Source organism: Stenella coeruleoalba, assembly GCF_951394435.1.
Source record: "Stenella coeruleoalba genome assembly, chromosome: 4".
NCBI classification, from domain to species: Eukaryota; Metazoa; Chordata; class Mammalia; order Artiodactyla; family Delphinidae; genus Stenella; species Stenella coeruleoalba.
Genome location: NC_137149.1, coordinates 114038119 through 114063559, shown reverse-complemented (window position 1 = coordinate 114063559; position 25441 = coordinate 114038119). Strand labels below are relative to the sequence as shown.

General features: G+C 38.2%; 1 protein-coding gene across 12 annotated transcripts in view; it reads right to left on the bottom strand.

Annotated features, from left to right (window-relative positions):
• Positions 1-25441, bottom strand: part of PTPN13 (protein tyrosine phosphatase non-receptor type 13) — a 235670-nt gene that overhangs the window by 174363 nt on the left and 35866 nt on the right. For 8 of the 12 annotated variants that reach the window (XM_079919588.1, XM_079919591.1, XM_079919595.1 and 5 more), the window contains exons 2-3: positions 9497-9607; positions 3285-3404 (exon numbers count right to left, since the gene is read on the bottom strand). The exons of 1 other annotated variant lie outside the window; for it this stretch is intronic. In XM_079919588.1, coding sequence (XP_079775714.1) covers positions 3285-3404; positions 9497-9506 — 130 coding nt within the window. In that variant the 5' untranslated portion in view covers positions 9507-9607. Of the gene's footprint in view, positions 1-2850; positions 3188-3284; positions 3407-8356; positions 8468-9496; positions 9608-25441 lie in introns of those variants that run through there. 3 more of the 12 variants (XM_079919593.1, XM_079919596.1, XM_079919592.1) reach the window with 3 other exon arrangements.

Sequence of the window (25441 nt, the reverse complement as noted above, 5' to 3'; positions counted from 1 at the left end):
ATTTAAGGCAATGAGTAGTAAAAAGGGGGGGAAGGGCTTACTTTATAGTAATAGAAGATCCAGTCCATTTAAATTAGTCATTAGCCATTATATGTATCATAAAATAGCACAAACACATGACAGTAGTAAGAAAACAGACAAAGACATCATTATAGTAAAAAATTTAAACTATCCCTAAGAATCTGACAAAGCAAGTATACAAAGTAATTAGGATATAGAAAAAAATTTAAAAGCACAAACATTAACAAGCTTAAGTTATACCTTAGAAATAGAAAAAAAAAAACACATTCTATTCCCACAGAATATTACAAAACTAAACCATGTGCAAGGCCACGACAAAAATCTCAAAAATTCTAAAAAGTAATCACACCAATCGTGTTTTAATATTCACAAGACAGTAAAACTAAGGAACTTATAACAAAAGGAGAACGACGTATCATCATCACCATCATCTAAATGTTTGGAAACATATTTTTTTAAACTTTTACTTTTCTTCTTCTCTGAAGAGAAATTCATTTGAAAATTATGTCTTTCAACAAGGTCATGCTTAGGTATCATTATTCTATGAATACTGACCACAACAATTTTGTCTTTAAAAAGGACTTAAATTACTAGGAGGCTCAAAAAGATGAAAAAATATATAATTTTCTTGATCTGTGCTCAATAATCCCCTAGTAGAAATGCTTACTTCCAGCCTTCTATTTATAGGAATGTCAATTTGCACTGAAAAAGACACAGGAACAACATACAAGTTCAAGAAGATAAAGGAAAAAAAAATCCATAAGAACTAAAAGATTTTTGTAACAGACACAGAAAGACAAAGAAAATCACTGTATTTTACCTGCTGTTTTCCCCATAACACTCCTAGTGTTATTCATAAGGGTATGTACTAGAGAACCAAGACCAACACCTTTCATCCACAAAATAAGCAAACAAAATAGTTATTTTATTTCAGTTTGTTAAAATAGACAGGAGAAGAACTTGTGGCAAAAAGACATTGTGCTATCAAATAAAAGGAATGAAAAACCATAGATTTTAGGTAAACTAAATAAAACAAGCCTGAGTTTCCTCCAAATAAATAGAAATTTCCAATTGGCAATCACGATAGTTGGTAATCTCGACTGTCAAAGAAGCCAAATTCAATTTCTCTATATTACTGATGTTAGGCTGTGAACTGGACTGAAGGCCTATGGTAACCAGCTCCCACTGGACAGTGTTTAAGATATACCTGCCTCACAATTAATTATATGAACACATCCAGGAAATCTCTTTATTGTAATATGCCAATATGTTATGCAATAATTCCATCTCAATGATAAGGACTTAACATTCAGACATTCGATCTCTGTTAACATTACAAAATTTGAAAGAAGGAACACACTTAGGTACTCACAGTGTGCGAAACACTTTACATTCTATGAGTCATGGCCAGGGCAGTGATCTCGCTATTAGCATAATGAAAAAAGGTATTATCTCTCCCTCCTCTGAACATCCCTAGCACTACTGTTTCTCTCACACACCTGGCACACTGTTTTGAAGTAGTAAACTTTTCATATGCATCTGACTGATCTGAGTCTATCCCTTAAGGGCAAGCAACTGTGACACCTTCTACTTAACTGGCATCTTCCACACAACACCTCACAAGAAGGAGATGCTTTTTAAATATTGACTGTTGTTAATTAACTGAGTAATAATGCCACCAACATATCCTTCCTTCAACAACACCTCTGCAGCATGGTTACCTGCTCTGTACTCCAGAGTGCCTATACTTTCTGAAAATTCTCTGAAAAATTAAAATGAAGCAAACAACAACAAGGTCTACTTAAAATAACTAGATTTTAGTTAAGTGGCATTAGATAAAATGAGTAAGTTTTCTTTAAATTAATCCTAACTCTAATCAAAGATCTTCAAATATCTAGGTTTCTCCCTCTGGATTAGAAAACAGCAGCAACACCAAAACACTACCATCTATCCCCACTCTTCCCCTGTGCTCTAGACTTTGCTTAATCAGTGGTCACCTCTACACCTTCCAAAAGGTTCCCATGGCGCCTGGTCTTCAGCAATTCAATTGTATAATGGTTCTCAAACTTTAAAATGCATCAGAATATCCTTAAAGACTTGCTAAAACATAAATTGCTGCTCTACTCCTAGGGTTTCTTATTCAGTGGGTCTAGGGTGGGCCTAAGTGTCTGCATTTCTAACAAGGTTTTAGGTGATACTGGTGCTACTCATCCAGGGACCCACTTTTTTTTTTTTTTCTTCTTTTTTTGCAGTACGCGGGCCTCTCACTGTAGTGGTCTCTCCCATTGTGGAGCACAGGCTCCGGACGTGCAGGCTCAGCGACCATGGCTCACGGGCCCAGCCGCTCCGCGGCATGTGGGATCTTCCCGGATCGGGGCATGAACCCGCGTCCCCTTCATCGGCAGGCGGACTCTCAACCACTGCGCCACCAGGGAAGCCTGAGGGACCCACTTTGAGAACTCTTACTACCCTCAAATCCTCCCCTATTTCTGTCATGCTTATTGTGCTTAATTAATTCAAATCAGTTTTAAAGTTTAATTCTTCCTTTAGATGAAGCGTGGTTTCTTTACTACGCTAAATAGGTGTTGGACATGTGGTGTGAATAGCAAACACCATCTTCATGTGGAGCTTTTCAGCATGATAGCAAATGTTTTTAGACAACCAAAGGGAGATTGATTCTCTAACTTTTCTAGCTCCAAAATGCTACACAACCATTTGGACCACGTAACCACCTCTGCAGGGAAGCATCAAACTAGTTATTCAGTTTGCATTATCCCAGGGATGTGCATATAATTCTCTCTGCCAGGAATGTTTTTCCCTCCCTCTTACCTGGTTAACTTCTCTTCTTTTTCAGGTCTTAGCTCAGGGGAGATTTATACAGGGAAGACTTCGTTTCCATCCTCTTCACCAGATCAAATCCTCCTACTACGGGTTCTCACAGAGTCAACTGATTCCCCTCCCTGGTAGCCCTTGTCATGATTGCATTTTTTACATTTGTTTACATAAATATTTTATTAATAGCTATCTTCCACGCTGGACTGTAAGCTCCAGAAAGACAGGGAACGTTTTTGCTTTTGATCACCATTATATTTTCAGTGCCTAGCACAATATCAGACACACAGAAGATGTTCCAATGAAGGCAGACAAGATCAGAGCTTTTTCAGCCCTAAGAGAGATAAGAGAAAGCATTCCTTTCTATAGTCTGCCACCCTAGCTGCTTTTCAGCTACCCCCACCTCCCCACACACACGCAAAAGGCCTTACCTTTTCTGAATAATTCTTGAAGACTTTCGGCACTTTGATTTAATACAGCCCATATCTCTTCCTCCTGCAGTGGTCCACCCCGAACCTCCAGGGCCTCAGCTAGTGTCACATGCATATTACCTAGGAAACAAGGGTAACAGATGGTCTACACATCAGCCACTTTACTGCACTTGCAGTAGTGAAAGTTCTGCATCAGTAATGAGACTATGAGGTCCCTGTTCACCTGAGTTCTCAATATGGCCTTCAATGTAAATATAATATAGTCCTACAGCTTAAAGTCACAGAAGGTAAAGGAGTTAAAGAACTCTCAAAACAACCACTTGCCCTAGCCCAATAGGATCAAATTCAGAGATAGAACTGGAGAATAGCCATAGTGGTGGTGACTACTTCATGGGAGAAGACAGAGACCTCAGGGTACCAGAGATAACAAAGTGCAGGTAATTAAATCAAAGCAGCCAGACTGAAGTTCCAGGTTTCATGCTATTCATCCTAGGTAAAAAGAATAGACAGGAGACCCTACAGCCATGGTGGAAGAAGTTGGGAATAAGATGGAACACATTTTTTCCATTCACTAATTCATTTCTACATTTCTAATATATACACTATAACTATAAATTTTGCACTGAATGAAATTAACTATTTCTAGACCCAGCTTTGCTGCCAACTTACCATTTGCCCCTGGGGAAGTCATTTTACCTCTAAACTTCAATTTCCCATCTGTGACACAGGAATAATAATAATAGTAACAATAATGCCATTTTGAGGTGGCTATGACAAAGAAAGATGTTACACATGTAAACATGCTTTGTAATCTAAGACGTTATTGAAGTTGAATTAATAAAAAGGCAGGGTACTTCCCTGGTGGCACAGTGGTTAAGAATCCACCTGCCAATGCGGGGGACACGGGTTCAAGCCCTGGTCCGGGAAGATCCCACATGCCGTGGAGCAACTAAGCCTGTAAGCCACAATTACGGAGCCCGTGTGCCAAAACTACTGAAGCCTGCGCGCCCTAGAGCTCATGCTCCACAACAAGAGAAGCCACCGCAATGAGAAGCCTGCGCACCGCAACGAAGAGTAGCCCCCGCCCCACCCCCGCAACTAGAGAAAGCCCACGTGCAGCAACAAAGACCCGACGCAGCCAAAAATAAATAAATTTATTTTTTAAAAATAATAATAATAAAAAATAAAAAGTCAGAAAGATGCCTCTGTGGTGACATTTCTGTAGGGTCAGTTTTTTTTTTTTTTTTTAAAGCATTCAACTAAGTAGGTGATATATTGATAAATTAAGATTTTCTATGGGGCTCAATAATCCTATTTACATTTTGGAAGAGGGAAATGCAGCTAGTCAAAATCCTCTTATATAAATTTTACTAAATTGACCCTCCTTGAAAAGAAAGTTGCTTTTGTAGTGATTACTAAGATTTTTACACTAACCAAACTAATTTAAGAATAATGTATATCTACTGATAGGCAGAAGCAGTGGGTTTGGAAAAGAAACTAGAAGGGGAAGAAAATGTTAAATACTTATTTTCTGTAATTATATCCTTCATTAAATTTTAAAATTAACCTATAAAAACATCTCCTTCAGATAAAAGTCGACTTTGTTTAGTCAGCTAACAATATTTAATTAAAAGAAAAGCTAATATTTTCTTTTAATTTACATTTATGGTACTTTAACACAGATGGAAAAAAAAAGCAACTACAGCTCTACAAATGAGGCCAGGCTTGTCCTGTTACTTTCCTTTTCAAATGTTTACTATAGCATTTTATTCTTAGAGTCTGCCTTGAGGGGTGTCTACTTAAATGCAGAATGTGGTAGTTAAAAGGGAAGATATAAGATATTGCTTTGAAAAAGCCAAAGGGGTTTTTATTCAGCTTGTACAAGAAGAGATTATTATTCAGACCGCTCCCCCCAACTCTCTAAGTTTCTCATGTACTTTATTATATGATAACACTGTAATAGCCCAGTTATTAAATTAAAAAAAAAAATAGAAGCTTCATTCCTTTCTGAAAGATATCTGAGTAATCTACACAAAACACTATGTTAAATTGGAAGTTTTAACAGAAGATACTATTAGCAATCAGATACCAAAGTGACTTGTGAGAAAGACTACTCTGTAGCAAATTTCCGAAGTAATATGAATGAGATGAGAACCGGTTAGACCGCTCTAAAGCCTACACGCAGGGTATAAAGAGTAGGGAGAAAATTCCATCAGGAGAATTTCTTTGAAGAGAGTTGTACTGATTTTCATGCCTCCTCCAAAGCAGGAGGGGTGTGGGAAGGTGCCTTAGAGTGCTTGGTATATGTTCCCTGGAATTTAGGGAGGACACCACAGACTCATGTCTGATACTTTAGGGATCTAAAGTCTTTGACCATCACTGAGGCAGCAGCCAAAGGGAGGAGAGGGCAAATAGAGAGTTGCAGTGAGGAAGCATGCTGTATTGGGAGCTAGCTACTCTTCCACTGGTTGGGCAGGGGCAGAGGGTAAGGTGGACAAGGAGCTGGGCCACACAGCCTCCGGTTAATGAAATCCCACCCCGAAGGTGAAAATGTCCCCAAATTTAGATTGTGGTGATGGTAGCAAAACCCTAAAGCAGTGGTCCCCAACCTTTTTGGCATCAGGGACCAGTTTTGTGGAAGACAGGTTTTCCACGGACCGGGGGTGGGGGTGGGGGGTGGTTCGGGACGATTCAAGTGCATTACATTTATTGTGCACTTTATCTCTATTATTATACTGTAATATATAATGAAATCATTATACAACTCACCATAATGCAGAATCAGTGGGAGCCCTCAGCTTGTTTTCCTGCAACTAGATGGTCCCATCTGGGGTCTGATGGGAGACAGTGACACCCGAAGTCTGTTGCTTACGTCCAGTCTACTCTGTAAGATGCAGCTTAATTGTCACTTGCCACTCACTGATAGGGTTTTTGTTTGTTTGTTTGTTCTTTTGCGGTACGCGGGCCTCTCACTGTTGCGGCCTCTCCCGTTGCGGAGCACAGGCTCCGGACGCGCAGGCTCAGCGGCCATGGCTCACGGGCCCAGCCGCTCTGCGGCATGTGGGATCTTCCCGGACCGGGGCACGAACCCGTGTCCCCTGCATCGGCAGGCAGACTCTCAACCACTGCGCCACCAGGGAAGCCCACTGATAGGGTTTTGATACAAGTCTTCAAGTGACTGATTTATTATGGTCTCTGTGCAGTCAAACCTCTCTGCTAATGATAATCTGTATTTGCAGCCGCTCCCCAGCACTAGCATTACCCCCTCAGCTCCCTCAGATCATCAGGCATTAGATTCTCATAAGGAGCGTGCAACCTAGATCCCTCACACGTGCAGTTCACAGTAGGGTTTGTGCTCCTATGAGAATCTAACACTGCCGCTGATCTGACAGGAGGCGGATCTCAGGTGGTAATGAGAGCGATGGGGAGCGGCTGTAAATACAGATGGAGCTTCACTCACTCGTCCAGCTGCTCACTTCCTGCTGTGTGGCCCGCTTCCTAACAGGCCACGGACCGCTACCGTGGCCAGGGGTTGGGAACCCCTGCTCTAAAGGGTTTTTTTTGCGGTATGCGGGCCTCTCACTGTTATGGCCTCTCCCGTTGCAGAGCACAGGCTCCAGACGCGCAGGCTCAGCGGCCGTGGCCCACGGGCCCAGCCGCTCCGCGGCATGTAGGATCCTCCCAGACCGGGGCACGAACCCGTATCCCCTGCATCGGCAGGCGGACTCTCTACCACTGCGCCATCGGGGAAGCCCCTAAAGGTATATTTTAAAAGGGTAAATTTTATGGTATGTCAAGTATATCTCAATAAAGCTGTTAAAAAAATTCTCCCCAGAGTACCACCTGAGGTTCCCACAGTACTAACCAGAAGGAGGAGGAAGTGAGGGGAGGTGGAGGGGGAAGAAGAGGAAGTACGAGGGGAGGGAGAAGAGGAAGAGGAGGAAGAATAATTAGGTGTTGGCTAGTGGGAGGAAAATTTTTTTGAAGCATCACAGGAAGTATATAGTTCCAGTGAAGGACTCTGAAGAACCCAAAAACGTACACACAAAAGGGTCAGCCTTAAGCATATAACAAGCTCAAAGATAGCGAAGCCATGTTATAACAAGAGTCAGGTAAACAATTGTTTGCTTCTCTACCTTTCTTCCTGCCACCAGTTTAAATCCTGAAGCAGTCAAATATAGCAACTTGCAAATGGGAGAGGTAAGCAATAAAAAGAGAAGCCAACCACACTGCCTCCTACTTACTGTTAATCCTAGCTGGGGAAGGGAAGCGTTTTAGTTTTGAATGAAGACTGAAATGGTGCTTAATATATTGACTAGGCACTTTTATTATGGAATTGACATTGTATTTGAAACGTGATTGTAGTTATTACTATCAAAGAATAAGGAGAGAATTATGGACTTGAGTTTCCTTATAGAGGCAAGAGAATAACTTCCCCACATGAAGGAGAAAGAAGGAAAAGAGAAAGAGAGGAAGGAGGGAGGGAAGGGGGGAGAGAAAGGAGGGCAGAAAGAAAGAAAAGTGATGGGCACAGTAAGATGCTTATGATTATCTATTATAAAGCAAATGCTACATTCACACACACAAAGTGTTAAATCTTAAGATACTGGTTTTCACTTATTTTTAAAGAGATTGGTTTTTAAAATAAATTTTTCCTATAAGTAAGAAAATGAAAAAGTAAAAGTAACTTCAACACAACAGAATTTTTTCCACACTTGATTGTTCTGTCTACAAAGATTACTAATTACACCTCTATTTCTTGATTCAGTCAGGTCTGATTTATGTTATTAATCCTCTTTTGATTTTTATTTAAAACATTTTTTGCCTACTTAGTGTAGGATCTCTATGCATCTCTGGTTGGAACTTGTTAGACCACCAAAACATAGACGGAACATCTGTTTTTAAAAGCAATATTATCTAGCTAACAGAAGAGATTAGACATTTTATATGTATAACTTTGCTAGAAAAGAGGTTTAAGATTTTTAAAAACTGCCTCAACCCCCTAACCACCCAATCTCAAGACAATGTAATGTTAAAGCAGCTTTCTAAAATTCAAACAAGTAACAACATACCTATACCTTATAAATTGTGTACCATCACCAAGTTTGGTAATTGCCTATCATCATCATCTCTCTCTCTGTTATTTTTATTCACCTTTACTATAGCTCTCCAGATCAGTAGATCTGAAAGGAAAGAGAAGGGAACAAAATAAATGCAGAAGTGGAAGAGAGATGCAACAAAAAGGAAGAAAAAGGAGAAAAAAATTTAAAAGCTTGAATTCAACCATTAGATGAGGGAACAGTTATAAAAATTCTAAAGAGTTTATTACTTCAGTTGTTTCCTTTAGACACAGTACTAGATAACTTGGAGTGTAGATATATGACTGGCATTATTTTACTGTCAATAAGGTCCTGCTTTACAATAAACATAACCATATTATTCACTTTTATTTCCTTGAAAGTGGTAGGGTACATGATAACTATGCTTTTGGAAAGACTTTCAAATAAGAATAATTATATTACATAATCAGAATCATTATTATGTTTTTGGTTAACATAGGTATTGTTGTCATGACCTTAAAACTGTGCCCACAGAATCAGATAAAAACACAAAAGGATTCTAACAGATGTCATTTTAATCCTGAAGGATTTGTGGCACTCGCAAATAGGAAGCACATAAAAATGATTCCAAAAAGAATGAAACAGAAACAGTTTAACTGAATCCAATCAAGTGATAATCTGGGGGTAGACTAACGAATTAGGAATGTTAAAATAGATTCTAAAGAAATAGGACCATAAGAGTACTCTGTTTCAAGAACAAAGCAACTATAAAATAGAGCTCTATGTGTGCCACGAGTCTGGGGCAAAGACACACTCATCATCCTGGCTAAAGACATCTCTGGTCATTAAGAAATCATAATGAGTTGAGAAAGCAATCCCCAAAATTACAAGCATCTTTAACCCGGGATGATTTACAATGAATTTTATAAAAGTTTAAGAGAAGCAAGCCCATATATTAGTATTTTTTTAAGTTAAAGAATCTGTACATATTTGGTATTTTAGCTGTTTATAAAGTTTAAGAGAAATAGGTCAGTTAGAATAATAGATTTGCCTTGTGATTCCAATTTAAATAATGTAATTGAGAAAATGAGTTCAGGCTTGTATGAAATACCACTGGAACATATAAGAGAACTTAAGTCTTAGCATACTTACAAGTTTTCATTAATTAGAGACTTATTTAAGTACTCAGGAAGATTTTTTTTGGCCGTACCGCACAGCATGTGGGATCCTAGTTCCCCTGACCAGGGATTGAACCTGTGCCCCCTGCAGTGGAAGCACAGAGAAGTCAACTTTTAATTGTATGAATGCAGTTTAAAACAGTTAAAGGATTTTAATTAATAAAGTTTGAACAATGGGATTATACACTCAATCAAAAGGTGCCTTAAAAGTGACTATCAGTCTTTTCTACAAGTAAAATAAAATAATTGACCTTAGAAACTTAAGAACTAGGTTTTAGAATTTGTAATTTAATAAGAATACTCATTTAAAAATAATTTTCAGTAAGCTTTTCTATATACAGGAATACCTTGGATACCATTTATTTTTAAGTTAGGAGAAAATCATTGTGATTCTGGATGAGACAAATTTTTCTTAGATACAACATCAATGTGTGAACCATGAAATAAAAACATGGTTAAGACTTCATCAAAATTAAAACCTCTGCTCTTTGAAAATAACTGCTCAAAGAATAAAAAGAAAAGCCACAAATTAAAGGAAAATATTTACAGATCACATAACTGATAAAGGATTTATATCCAGAATATATAAAGTACTGTCAAAACTCAGTAATAGGAAAACAAACAAAGCAAATTTTTTTTGTCAAATGGGCAAAAGATTTGAATAGGTATTTCATTAAAGAAAACACATGGATAGCAAATGAGCACGTGAAAAGATGTTCAACTTCAACAGTCATTAGGAAAACGAAAATTAAAATGAGATACTGCCACATAGCTATCAGAATTACTAAAATGTAAAAGACTGACCATAAGTGTAGTCAAGGATGTGGAGGAACTAAAACACTCATACATTACTAATGGGAATGTAAAATGGTACTCTTTGGGAAACTGACAGTTTCATAAAAAGTTAAATACAAGCCTACCAGATGATCTGGCCATTCCACTTCTAAGTAGTTACCCAAAAGAAATTAAATCTTATATCTACACAAAGACTCATACAGGGAACACTTCTCAGAGCTTTCTGAGATGCTCCTCCCAGGTTATAATCCTCAAATTTGGCTCAAATAAAATTTTCCATTTCTTAAAAAAAAAAAAAAAGACATATACAGATGTTCGTATCAGCTTTATCTGTAACGCCCGAAAACTGGAAACAAGCAAATGTCTATCAACAAGTGAATGGATAAACTAATTTTAGTATAATTCTCACAATGGAATATTAGTCAGCAATAAAAGGAATGAACTATTATTGATACACGCAACAACATGAATCTCAAAATAATTATACTGAGTAAAGGAAGCTAGATCAAAAAAAAAAAAGAGAGAGAGAGAGAGAGGAATTATATACTTTATGATTACATTTGTACAAAATTATAAAAAATGCCAACTACAGTTACAAAAAATAGCTCAGTTGCCTGAGGATGGCATTGACCTATGGAGAGGCAGATGGAAGTTGATTACAAGGGGGCATGAGAAATCATTTGGGGAAAATGGATCTGTTCGTTATCTTGATTGTGATGATGGTTCGCAGGTGCATACATATGTCAAAACTCATCCAGTTGTACACAATATGTACAGCTTATTATATGTCAATTATTCCTCAATGAAGCTGTTAAAAAGAGAAAACAAATAAATTAACTAAACCTGATGAAAGCCAGGACAGCATTCCTTTTCTTTGTCCTGTGAAGCCCCAACATGAGGTAACATATGCTTTAAAAAGAAAAAAAGTTTTCTAAAAGTTAATTTCTCCCATTAAAATAAAAATCTATAAGATTAAAGAAATCAAAATCCACGGCAAAGGTCTGAGATCTTCCCTCCTTAAACAGCCAAAGCATATCTAAGATGCCATGTAACTTATGTTGCTAAAGTTAGAATGTGTAGCTTGATAACGCAATCATTTTTTAAAAACCATTATTCAAGATAGCCATGTCTTGTTTTTCTCTTAACTTCTAATTTCCTAAAGCACTTCAAACTGAAATGATAATTACAATAATTACAGGACATTTTAATTAATGTGAAATTATTTCTACCTTTTATCTGTTGATCCAAAAATGGTCAACATCAAGACAGATGTATACAAAGTAGAAATAAAAGCACTATTAGAGCTCTTGAAGACTAAAAGCTAATCTCTCTAATTAAAAAACAAAACACTAATATTTCTTTTCCATTAGGAGGGTAGGTACAGATAAGTAGTAGAGAAAAAATATTATTGCCTAGTATAGTTAGAAAAGCCTAAAAAGAATTGGGATTTTAAGGAAAAAAAGAGATAAAAGTCTGTGAAATTTTAATTGAACGTTGTCTCAAGGTAGAAAATAGCATGTGACCAAATATCTTTATTGAAGTTGGAGCAATGCTTAATATTTGTCAACTTTTCCGTTATACCTTTCCCAGTGAGAGAAGAGAAACTAAAACAAACACAAGTCTAAATTGCCTTTCTGGGCTGCTGGCTCAGGTCAACTACTTATCCAAATAGAAATCATATATGCCTATTCCCTGCTTTTCAAAGGACAGCTTCAAAAAACCAGAAGAAAAATTCTGGAATTCTTTAATCTTTCTCTGTATCATTTAAACTTAGGAGAAAAGTAAATGGAGGGGAAAATCCCTAATTTCACATGTGTTATATTTTTCCTCACCAACTGTGAGGTACTAACAGAAAACAATGTAATGGTATTGACAGAACTTTGGTTTCGAGTATTGTCTTTCTACATCACTCCTCCTCCCCACCCACTGACTTTTGTTAAGATCATTGCTTTAGAATACTTATGATTGGTCTTCAAGAAATCTAGATTAAAATGTCTCAGAGTGGGCTTCCCTGATGGCGCAGTGGTTGAGAATCTGCCTGCCAATGCAGGGGACACGGGTTTGAGCCCTGGTCTGGGAAGATCCCACATGCCGCGGAGCAACTGGGCCTGTGAGCCACAACTACTGAGCCTGCGCGTCTGGAGGCTGCGCTCCGCAACAAGAGAGGCCACAGCAGTGAGAGGCCCGAGCACCGCAATGAAGAGTGGCCCCCGCTTGCCGCAACTAGAGAAAGCCCACGCACAGAAACGAAGACCCAACACAGCCAAAAATAAATAAATAAATAAGCTTTCATTAAAAAAAAAAAAAAAGTCTCAGAGTAAGCAGCCACTAAAGGAAACAAATATGTACAAAGCACAAAAGTCCAAGGAAATAATCTTATTTGTCCTTTATATTGTAATAAGCAAATTAATGTGGTAGGCAGAATTCTGAGATTACCCTTAACACCCCTTTCATGTTGTGAACTGACTATACAGAGGGATACATGACAAGGACCTGAGGGTGGCCTCTAGGTGCTGATGGTGTACCCCAGCCGACTACCAGCAAGAAAATGGTCCTACAACCACGAGGCACGTTCTACCAACAACCAGTGAACTTTGGCACAGGACGCTGAGCCTCAGATGATATCATATTCCCAGTTGACACCCTGATTTAAGTCTGGTGATATCCTGAAAAGGGGAACCAGATAATCTGTACCCAGAATCCTGACAAACAAGAAGTACAAGATAATATACGTGTGTTGCTTTAAGGCGCTAAATTTGTGGTAAGTGAAAGTGGGATTCGGCTATAACAAGAACTAAAAATGTGGGAGAAGCTTTGGAACTGGATAGTGCGCAGAAGCTGAAAGAATTCTGAGAACACCTAACTTGCCTTGAACAGATTCTTAATAGATATCTGGACTTTGAATACTGTTGGTGAGGGCTCAGAAGGAAACAAGGAACATGTTATTGGAAACTGGAGGAAGGGGAATCCTTGTTAAATAGTGGAAGAAAACTTGGTGACATTGTATCCTGCAGTTATATGGAAAGCAGAACTTACAAGTGGCAAAACTGGGCATATGGGAAGGAGATTTCCAGGTGAGGTGTTAAATGTGTTGTCTGGTTTACTCTTACTCCTCATAGTAAAATGCAAGGAGAGATAAATTGAGGAAAGTCCTGTTAAAGAGGAAGGAACCAGGACTAGATGATTCTGAAGATGCCCAGCCTCTCCAGATAGCAAAAGATGCTAAAAGTCAGAAATGGTTGCCAAAAATATAATAGACAAAAAAAAAGAAAAAAAGACCCTCTGCTAAAATTTCAGAAAGATCAAAGGTCAGAGGATTCAGTCACATAAAGGGCCCTTTCAAGATTTTAAGGGTCTCTGGTAAGCTCTAGAGTTGTTCCTTAGCCATCTCAGCAGGAGGCAAAGACAGAAAAAGCATTATTTTGAAAAAAATTTGCAGGTGTAGCTTTCGTCTAATATAGTGAATCCCTGTGAAACCCACATAAAACCCAGAGGTCCTGAGAAAATTGTTTCAGCATAAACACTGCCAGGTTGAGCTAAAAGAGGAAGAATATAAAATCGAAAGAGGCTGCTGGAGGTGCCCTCGATTCTATAGTCAGGAATAAGCCTGGTTAATACCACTCAGCTGGGGCTTCCCTGGTGGCGCAGTGGTTGAGAGTCAGCCTGCCGATGCAGGGGACAAGGGTTCGTGCCCCGGTCTGGGAAGATCCCACGTGCTGCGGAGCGGCTAGGCCTGTGAGCCACGGCCGCTGAGCCTGCCTGTCCGGAGCCTGTGCTCCACAGCGGGAGGGGCCACAGCAGTAAGAGGCCCGCAAAAAAAAAAAAAAAAAACACTCAGCTGCAAACATATGCTACCATCCTAGAAAAAGGAAGAATGATTCAGAAGGCAGAATGGAGACTCAGAGGGCAGAGTTGAGAACCATGAAGGATTATTCCCAGGCTTTGAAACCTAACCAAAAAACCTCCACCTGACATCTGCCAATCTGAATCTCAAACTGTGATGGACCAAGTGACTCCTTTTTGACTTTCCATTCTGCCCTTCTCCTTTTCGAACGAGAATGTCTACAATAGTTATTCCATGCTTGTCCCACCATTTTATGTTGGGAATGTTGGGATAGTCTCCTTAGTTTTACAGGTACACAGATAAATAACACATAGGAGCCTCATCTAAACCTAATGTAGATGATTTAGATGCGCCCTTGGACTTTGAGCTGATGCTTTAATAGGATGAGAACTCTGGGAACGGTGGGAGGGGATGTATTTTGCTTGTGTGTGTATAGGGTCAGAGGGCATGAATATCTGAGGGCCAGAGGGAAGACTATGGTAGGCAGAATCCTGATATAGCTCCCGAAATTCGTGCCTCCCCCCCACCCCACCGGTATACCAGACCTGTATAATCTTTCCTTGCGTATGGGTGGGACCAACAAATACCAAGCGATAGCAGCCGACTTGATTAGGTTATGATATAGAAGACTCTGTTGGGGCAGACTGGAAAGAGATTCAAAGACAGGGAGATTTCCCCTGCTGGCCTTGATGATGCAAACAACCATGCTGTCAACTGCCTATGGAGGGGACCACATGGCAATGACCTCATGGGAACACTGTTGAGCAGAAAGCAGACCCCAGCTGACAGCCAGCAAGAAAATGATAAATTTAGACCTACAGCTACAAGGAATTGAATCCTGCCAAACAACCAGTGGGCTTAGAAGACCTCCAAGCTTCAGATGAGATTTCAGCCTGGTGTGACCCTGAGCAGGGGACCCACAGGAACTGTAAGAAAATAAATGCGTTGTCTGAAGCTACTAACCTTGTGGTAATTTATTATACAACAATAGAAAACTAATACAACCTGGGTATAGATTCTGAAGAAAATGTAACAAAGTAAGTCCCCTTATTATACTTCTGAAGATTTGAGGATAATGCTTTCAGACTATTTAAGTGTATCTTGTAAGAGACAGAACATCCTGAGTAAATTAATGTTGTCTTTCTAGACATCAAGTTTTTTACAAACTTCTTACTTCATGTTTTAATTGACAAAGCTATCTGCACTGAGCTGCCTGTATCATATACTGTTTGGGATGTAATGTTAGATGGTCCAGAAAAGTTGACCAAAGCTCACTCAACTCAGAAGCGAAGTAACTAGCATAAGCAAGACAAACAGTGACAGTCTATTAAAAGAGGCTCTTGCTACTTTCCTGATTTTCTACCATTTAGCAGTCTCAAGATCAGGCAATACTTCTACAGTTATGATCTAACTGAGAAGCGAGAAGCAAGAAGCCAGCTATTAGAGGTGTTAGAAGGCAGAAGGCAACAAACACTACCCACCTGGCAAATACTGGGTTGGCCAAAAAGTTCGTTCAGGTTTTTCGGTAAGATGTTATGGGAAAACGTGAACGAACTTTGTGGCCAACCCAATACTAAAAGTTGAATATTGAAGGAGAAAGTGATGTTTGTCGTCTTCTCTTGTCCTTTCTTACAGATCTATACAAATCTTCTAAACCCAAAAATTTGGGGGTAAATTTATAGTGTAGTAAAATAAGGTAGTAGGTGTCATTCTGTATTAATGTGGACAAATCAACTCTGACTCTAGACAAAAATCAATGAAAAGAGTAAGCCCCAATAACTTCACAAGTCACAGCTGAAGCATAACAAACCTAGGCATGCTCCAGTAATTACAAGAGTAATTTCAACTTGATATTTGGAGACAGCCAAAATTCTACTCAAACTGCTCTGTTCTAAAAGTGATTTTGATATTACCAATTTCCATTCTCAAATATTTTAAAAATGGAAATGTGTAAAACATCTACTTTTTATACCTAAACAATAAATTCAATAAATCTAAAACCAAAATCTAAAAATACTAAGCAGTGACACAAGAGATATTCATACTGAATATTGCTGTTCATTTTGCCATTTTTATTTTATCTAATATAATTGTGACAACTAAATTAGATTATTGCTTGTAATTTAAATAATGACATGACTTGCAAGAACTCTTGAACCCAATTTCAAACCATGTGGTTTGGGCCACTCCCTTATTTTGTGGCAATCCAACTAAATCTATAAAGATGTGTTTTTCAAAGTATAGTATTCATATCTAATTTTTATTTTAATTAACTATAAGGTACTCTTGTGCAACTGTTATAAATAAGAATGATTAATATGCAAAAGCAAAGGAGCCCTTTTTACATGAGAAGATAAAAGAATTCTGGCTTATAGACAAATAATGGTAAAATCACTTTGGATAAATCATTCAAATTGAATATTAATGTATTACAGATTAGAACAACTGGAATAATGCACTCCTCTCTACAATACACTTGACAAAATTCTGAGTTTAATTTCAGATTACATCACATTATCTCTTTTAACTCTAATCAATGCCACTCAACATCAAAATTAATTTTAACTCATACAATCTCCATCTACTCTCATAAAGCTAGAAGTATTCTCTATATCCAGTTTTTATTGGAGAATGCATCCACTGCCAAGACTTCACCTAATCACTTTAGGGCAGATTATTCCTAAATCTATCTCCAGCCTTGAGAAAGCTTTGTTCCAAATTCTAGATTTTAAAATTTAACTACCTACGGTACTTTTTTGCCTGGGTAGATACTGTCCTCTTGTATCAAATTCAATACATCTAGGGAGCTTCCTGGTGGCGTAGTGGTTAGGATTCCGGGCTTTCACTGCCATAACCTGGGTTCAATCCCTGGTCAGGAAACTGAGATCCCGCAAGCCGCGTGGCCAAAAAAAAAAAACCCAACATTTTCCTCCAAATCAGCCACTCTCACCATTCCAAACAGATTAATGAAACTACCATTCCTATAGTTATCAGGCTCAAAGTCCCTCTTCTTTGACTTCTTTTTTCCTTTCTTTTGCCTTAGTCTTGTCAATAAGAGCTGTTGCTTATTCATTCTTAATCTCTCAAATTAATATTTGTTTCAAGTCTCAAAAAGAGGAGGAAGGCAGATGAAGAGGATACAGAAGAGTTAGAGTTAAGGTCTTCCAGGCAAACGAATACCTGTAAACCTGAAAACTGAGATACGAAACAGTAGGAGGTGTTCAAATTCTGTAGATTATCAAGAGAAGGGGGAGGGGAGACAAGAGATGAGGCTATAGCAGTGAGTAGGTGCCAGATCATGTAAGGTGTTTTTGTGATTTGCTAAGTAGTTTGAATTTTATACTGAAACCCATGAAGAGGCACTGACAAATTTCAGGGTGAGGCATAAAGTGTCAAGAGTTTGGATAAAGTCACTCAGGAAGAGCATATAAAGAAAAAAAGTCAAGTACAGAGACCTAGAGGCACTAAAAAAGCATTTAAAAGTTAGAGGAGGGAAAAGAGCCTGCAAAGCCACCTGCAAAGGAATAGCCAGAGAAATAAGAAGAAAACCATAAGATTATTATGTTAGAGAGGATGGAAGAGACGTTTCAAACAGGAGATTGGTAGAATGCAAGATTAAGAATGTGGAGTTTTGTGCCACGTTGCCCAGGTTCAGATCACTAACTCTGACTTTTGGCAAATTAGTATTTCTAGGCTCAGTTTTCTTCTTAAAGCAAGTTATTAACAGTTCCTATCTTATGGGAAATTGGCAAGAATTAAAAGAGATACATACGGTTCAGGACCTGATAGAGAATGTCAATAACTGTTATTCATCTTTATCATTCTTAAACAACATAGAGAAGTCATGCAGTATGACAGCATACATATTTGGCTCTCTGGATGTCATAGGTAACTTTATGCAAAGAAACTTTAGTCAAGTAGGAGAGGAAGCAAATTGATGCTGAATTGTAAGTGCTGATTAATTTTTGAAACTTGGTTGGTAACAGAAGGAGTAAAGTTAGGAGGATAAATTTGAAGGTGAGGGTGGATAATGTTTACTTTGATTTTAAATATATAAGGGACTCTGTGTATATGCTGAGGGAAAGAGCCAGTAAAGAGGCTGAAGGTACAGGAGGAGGTGGGCGATCAGTAGGCAAGGTCACAAAGGAATTGATTACCCTTCAGATGTTTCATCAGGTCCACTGAAGTCAAAGGGAAAGAAGCATGTGAGCAGATGGAGAAAAGTCAGGAAGAGGAGTTCGTGCCTAAAGGCCTCACTGGCTGAATGATGTAGTCCCTGTGACGTGTTTCAAAACGATTGGTACACATGTCCATTTGCTTACATAGTGCAAAAACTGACTTTCTTTCAGTGTGTATTCAGGAATCCATGGCTCCCCTGGTAATTCTCATACACAATAATGTTAAAGAATTATTACTCTAAACATCTTCGGATAAAACTTTACCTCTCAATTCCAATAACTCCTATGATCATCTTGATATTAATCAATTCTAAAAGAGGAGCAATCAATGTCAGACTTTCCCTATGAATCAGAGATCAGCCAGTTGAGTACTTCCTTATCATGCTCATCCTTGATTTCTAGCAATTAGAGGCTCTTAAACTAACTGATGATAAAGGGCTATTTTAAGTGGTACCCTTTCAGTATAGAAAACTAGAAAACCAAAGCAAAGAGACTACTGGAGTTGCAGCATATAACTATAGAATTATACATCATATCATAATGAGAATACAGGTCCCCAGTTGGTCTATTTCATGGTTGCCCCTGGAGTTGGACGGAAGTCAGTTCCTCAACAAACTAATGAATATAACAAAAAAGAAACACACTCACGGATACAGAGAACAAACTAGTGGTTACCAGTGGGGCGAGGGAGGGGGGAAGGGGCACGATAGGGGTAGGAGATTAAGAGGTACAAACTACTATGTATAAAATAATTAGCTACAAAGAGATATTATATAACACAGGGACTACAAACAATAATTTATAATAACTACAAATGGAGTATAACTTTTAAAAATTGTGAATCACTATGCTGTGTACCTGAAACTTATATAATATGTCGACAAACTTCAATTTAAAACAAACAAAAAAAAGCTAAAAAATAAAAGAAAGCTAGAAGAGAGTCAAAGAGATTGGGAGAGAATAAGATGATCCATCAACTATATTATTTAACCACTCATTCATTCATTCATTTAAATATTTATTAAAATTCTATTGTGTGCTTGGCATTGATAGGTACTAGATTTTTATTCATTAAATCAACAAATATTTAGTACCCACTATAAGCCAGACACTCTTTTAGACACTGAAGATACAGCAGTGAACGAACCAGACAAAAACACCAAGTCCCACGGAGTTTACATTCTGTTAGAAGAGAAAGACAATAAGTAAATAGAAGAGCACATGGTTGTAAAAGCTATAGAGGAAAATAACTCCACAAGGATGGCTAATGAATACCCAGCAGGTTAGAGAGTACACATTTAAAATAAAATAGTCAAGAAAAGTCCTTAGTGAGAATTTGTCATTTGAGCAAAGATCTAAAGGAGGTAAGAGGGTAAGTAGAGCAGAGATATCTGGGAAAGAACATTCTGTGCAGAAACTGAAAAATCCCTGAGGCAAGAGGATGTCCCAGGAACACCAAGGAGAAACAAACTGAGTGAGAGGAAGAAAAAATTGAAGATAAACTATATAGGGTCTTCCAGACCACTGAAGAAACTCTAACGTGTACACTGAAATGGAAAGCTTATGGGAAGGTTTTGAGAGATGTGATCTGAGCTGTTTTATAAGGATCACTCTGGCTGCTATTTTGAGAACTGACTATAGAAGGGCAAGGGTAGAAGCAAGGAGACAATTAGGAGGCTGTGGCAATAATCCAGGCAAGAAATATTGGTAGCTTAACCCAAGATGGTAGCTGTGAGACATCTAGGAAGTGATCAAGGGCCAAAAGGATGTCCTGATATGGATGCTCTGTGCCCTGAGAAAGTGGCAAGATGGAGTTGTTATTAAGATAGAGAAGATTGTGAGGAGTTGGTCTGGAAGCAGTTTCAGAGTTCAATTTGTACATGTTAATTCTGCAGTGCTGATTAGACATTCCAGTGAAGATGCCAAGCAGAAAGCTGCATACATGAGTCTGGAGTTTATGGGAGAAGTCTGGGATGAAGATATACATGTAGAGATCATCAGCATACAGATGGTGTTCTAAAGCCGTGAAATTTCATGTGATCTCTAAGGCAGTACATGCAGACAGAAGAGATACCCAAGGACAGAAGAATGAGGATTAATAAGAAAAGGAGACTGAGTAGGAGTGTGTCTCTTTAATCTAAAACAGTAATCCCTTACACCATTAATTTGTTTAACAAATTGTTTTATTGTTTAAATTGTTTAAAATTGTTTAAATTTGTTTAACAAATTTAACAAATACTTTTAAAGTCCAATTTTCTCCTCTCATCTTAAACCCTAGAAGCAAGTGAATTAAATGGACAGCAAGTAGGTAAGTTTTTTCTAGCCTTCATTTGCTTACTTTATTTTTTTTTAATTTATTTATTTATTTTTGGCTGTGTTGGGTCTTCGTTCCCGCCTGCAGGCTTTCTCCAGTTGTGGCAAGTGGGGGCTACTCTTCGTTGTGGTGCACGGGCTTCTCATTGCGGTGGCTTCTCTTTTTGTGGAGCACAGGCTCTAGGCACGTGGGCTTCAGTAGTTGCAGCACATAGACTCAGTAGTTGTGGCTCACGGGCTCTAGAGCACAGACTCAGTAGTTGTGGTGCACAGGCTCAGCTGCTCTGCAGCATATGGGATCTTCCCAGACCAGGGATTGAACCCATGTCCCCAGCATTGGCAGGCGGATTCTCAACCACTGCATGCCACCAGGGAAGCCCCATTTCCTTACTTTAAAAAGGATTTTATGTATTTATTTTGATATTACCAAAGAATCTCCATAAGCCTACATTACGTATTTGGCAATTATCGCTTTCAAAACTACAGTATCTGTTTTTGAAGAATTAGTCTTTATTAACATTAGCAAAAAATCTAAGCTAAAATACATGATAAAAAGTAAAACTCATAATTAATGTTCAGATGGGTACATAGGGCATGGAATAGAGCAATGGTCCTATTTTCTATACTATACTAGTCTGAAGATAAATGCAATAGAATTTTACAAAACCTGTGCAATTACTTAATGTGCAATCTGAAGACAGAAAATAAAATGACCAAATGACAGGGTTGCAATATTAACTCAAATGACCTTTTGGAAGCACAAAACAGAGAGGATTTTAAGAAAGAATAGTGTTGAGGCCAGAGTCAAGATGGCAGTGTGGGAAGATGCGGAGTTTGTGTCTCCCCCCAACGAGGGCACCACACATGGCTTTTAAGATCCTGGTTCACAAGCCAGGGGTTTGGCCAAAGCTCCTGCAGTGGGAGCTCTGAGTCTGAACCACCGGATTAACAGAGAACCTCAGACCCCAGTGAATATTCATCGGAGTGAGGTCTCCCAGAGGTCCTCACCTCAGCACCAAGACCCAGCTCTACCCAACAACCTACAAACTCCACTGTTGGAAGCCTCAGGCCAAACAACCAGTAAGACAGGAACACAATCCTACCCATAAAAAAAAAAAAAAGAGATGGCAAAAAAATATGTCACAGATGAAGGAGCAAGGTAAAAACCTACAAGACCAAATAAATGAAGAGGAAATAGGCAACCTACCTGAAAAAGAATTGAGTAATGATAGTAAAGATGATCCAGAATCTCGGAAATAGAATGGAGATACAGATTGAGAAAATTCAAGAAATGTTTAACAAAGGTCTAGAAGAACTAAGGAACAAACAAACAGAGATGAACAACACAATAACTGAAATGAAAAATACACTAGAAGAAATCAATAACAGAATAACTGAGGCAGAAGAACGAATAAGTGAGCTGGAAGACAGAATGGTGGAAATAACTGCTCAGGAGCAGAATAAAGAAAAAATTATGAAAAGAACTGAAGACAATCGCAGACTTCTGGGACAACACTAAACGCACCAACATTCGAACTATAGGGGTCCCAGAAGAAGAAGAGAAAAAGAAAGTGTCTGAGAAAATATTTGAAGAGATTATAGTGGAAAACTTCCCTAGCAAGGGAAAGGAAATAGTCACCCAAGCCAGGAAGTGCAGAGAGTGCCATGCAGGATAAACCCTAGGAGAAACACACCGAGACACATAGTAATCAAACTAACAAAAATTAAATCCAAAGGAAAAATATTAAAAGCAGCAAGGGAAAAGCAAAAAATAACATACAAAGTAATCCCCATAAAGTTCTCAGCTGATTTTTCAGCAGAAATTCTGCAGTCCAGAAGGGAGTGGCAGTGATGAAAGAGAAAAACCTACAACCAAGATTACTCTACCCAGCAAGAATCTCATTCAGATACTGCAGAGAAATCAAAAGCTTTTAGACAAGCAAAAGCTAAGAGAATTCAGCACCACCAAAATAGCTCTACAACAAATGCTAAGGAACTTCTGTAAGTGGGAAACACAAGAAAATAAAAGGATCTATGAAAACAAACCCAAAACAATTAAGAATATGGTCATAGGAACATACATATTGATAATTACCTTAAATGTGAATGGATTAAATGCTCCAAACAAAGGACACAGGCTTGCTGAATGGATACAAAAACAAGACCCATATATATGCTGTGTACAAGAGACCCACTTCAGACCTAGGGACACATACAGACTGAAAGTGACAGGATGGAAAAAGATATTCCATGCAAATGGAAATCAAAAGAAAGCTGGAGTAGCAATACTCATATCAGATAAAATAGACTTTAAAATAAAGACTGTTACAAGAAATAAGGAAGAACACTACATAATGCTCAAGGGATCAATCCAAGAAGATATAACAATTAGAAATGTTTATGCACCCAACATAGGAGCACCTTAATATGTAAGGCAAATGCTAACGACCATGAAAGGGAAAATCGACAGTAACACAATAATAGTAGGGGACTTTAACATCCCACTTACACCAATGGACAGATCATCGAAACAGAAAATAAATAAGGAAACACAGCTTTAAATGACACAACACCAGATAGATTTAATTGATATTTATAGAACATTCCACCCGACAGTGGCAGAATACACTTTCTTCTCAAGTGCACGTGAAACATTCTCCAGGACAGATCACATCTTGGGTCATAAATCAAGCATTGGAAAATTTCAGAAAATTGAAATCATATCAATCATCTTCTCTGACCACACGCTATCAGACTGGAAATCAATTACAGGAAAAAAACTGAAAAAACCAAATACATGGAGGCTAAACAGTGCGCTACTAAATAACCAAGAGATCACTGAAGAAATCAAAGAAGAAAAAAAAAATACCTAGGGGCTTCCCTGGTGGCACAGTGGTTGAGAGTCTGCCTGCCGATGCAGGGGACGCAGGTTTGTGCCCAGGTCCGGGAGGATCCCACATGCCACGGAGCAGCTGGGCCCGTGAGCCATGGCCGCTGAGCCTGCATGTCCGGAGCCTGTGCTCCTCAATGGGAGAGGCCACAGCAGTGAGAGGCCCAAACAAACAAAAAATACCTAAAAACAAATGACAACGAAAACACGACGACCCAAAACCTATGGGATGCAGCAAAAGCAGTTCTAAGAGGGAATTTTACAGCAATACAATCCTACCACAAGAAACAAGAAAAATCTCAAATAAACAACCTAACCCTACACTTAAAACAACTAGAGAAAGAAGAACCAAAAAATCCCAAAGTTAGCAGAAGGAAAGAGATCAAACAGATGAGATCAGAAATAAATGAAAAAGAAATGATGGAAACAATAGCAAAGATCAATAAAACTAAAAGCTGTTTCTTTGAGAAGATAAACAAAATTGATAAACCACTAGCCAGAATCATCAAAAAAAAAAATGGAAAAGACTCAAATCATCAGAACTAGAAATGAAAAAGAAGTAACAACTGACACGGCAGAAATACAAAGAATCATGAGAGATTACTACAAGCAACTTTTGCCAATAAAAGGGACAACCACAAAGAAATGAACAAATGCTTGGAAAGGTACAATTTTCCATGACTGAACCAGGAAGAATTAGAAAATATAAACAGACCCATCACAAGTAATGAAATTGAAACTGTAATTAAAAATCTTACAACAAACAGAAGTCCAGGACCAGATGGTTTCACAGGCAAATACTATCAAACATTTAGAGAAGAGCTAACATCCATCCTGCTCAAACTCTTCCCAAAAATTGCAGAGGAAGAACACTGCCAAATTCATTCTATGAAGCCACCATCACCCTGATACCAAAACCAGAAAAAGATATCACAAAAAAAGAAAATTATGAACCAATATCACTGATGAACATAGATGTAAAAATCCTGACCAAAATACTAGCAAACAGAATCCAACAACACATTAAAAGTATCATACACCATGATCCAGTGGGATTTATCCCAGGGATACAAGGATTCTTCAATATATGCAAATCAATCAATGTGATACACCATATTAATAAATTAAGGAATAAAAACCATATGATCATCTCAAGATGCAGAAAAAGCATTTGACAAAATGCAATACCCATTTATGTTAAAAACTCTCAGGAAAATGGGCATAGAGGGAAACTACCACAACATAATAAAGACCATATATGACAAACCCACAGCAAACATCGTACTCAATGGTGAAACACTGAAAGCATTTCCACTAAGATCAGGAACAAGACAAGGATGTCCACTCTCACCACTCTTATTCAGCATAGTTTTGGAAGTTCTAGCCATGGCAATCAGAGAAGAAAAAGAAATAAAGGAATACAAATTGAAAAAGAAGAAGTAAAGCTGTCACTGCTTGCAGATGACATGATACTATAAATAAAAAATCCTAAAGATGCCACCAGAAAACTACTAGAACTAATCAATGAATTTGGTAAGGTTGCAGGATACAAAATTAATGCTCAGAAATCTCTGGCATTCCTACACACTAACAATGAAAAATCAGAAACAGAAATTAAGAAACAATCCCATTTACCATTGCAACAAAAAGAATAAAATACCTAGGAATAAACCTACCTAAGGAGGCGAAAGACTTGTACTCAGAAAACTATAAAACACTGATGAAAGAAATCAAAGATAACATAAACAGATGGAGAAATATACCATTTTCTTGGATTGAAAGAACCAATATTATGAAAATGATATACTACCCAAAGCAGTCTACAGATTCAATGCAATCCCTATCAAACTACCAATGGTATTCTTCACAGAATCAGGACAAAAAAATTTACAATTTGTA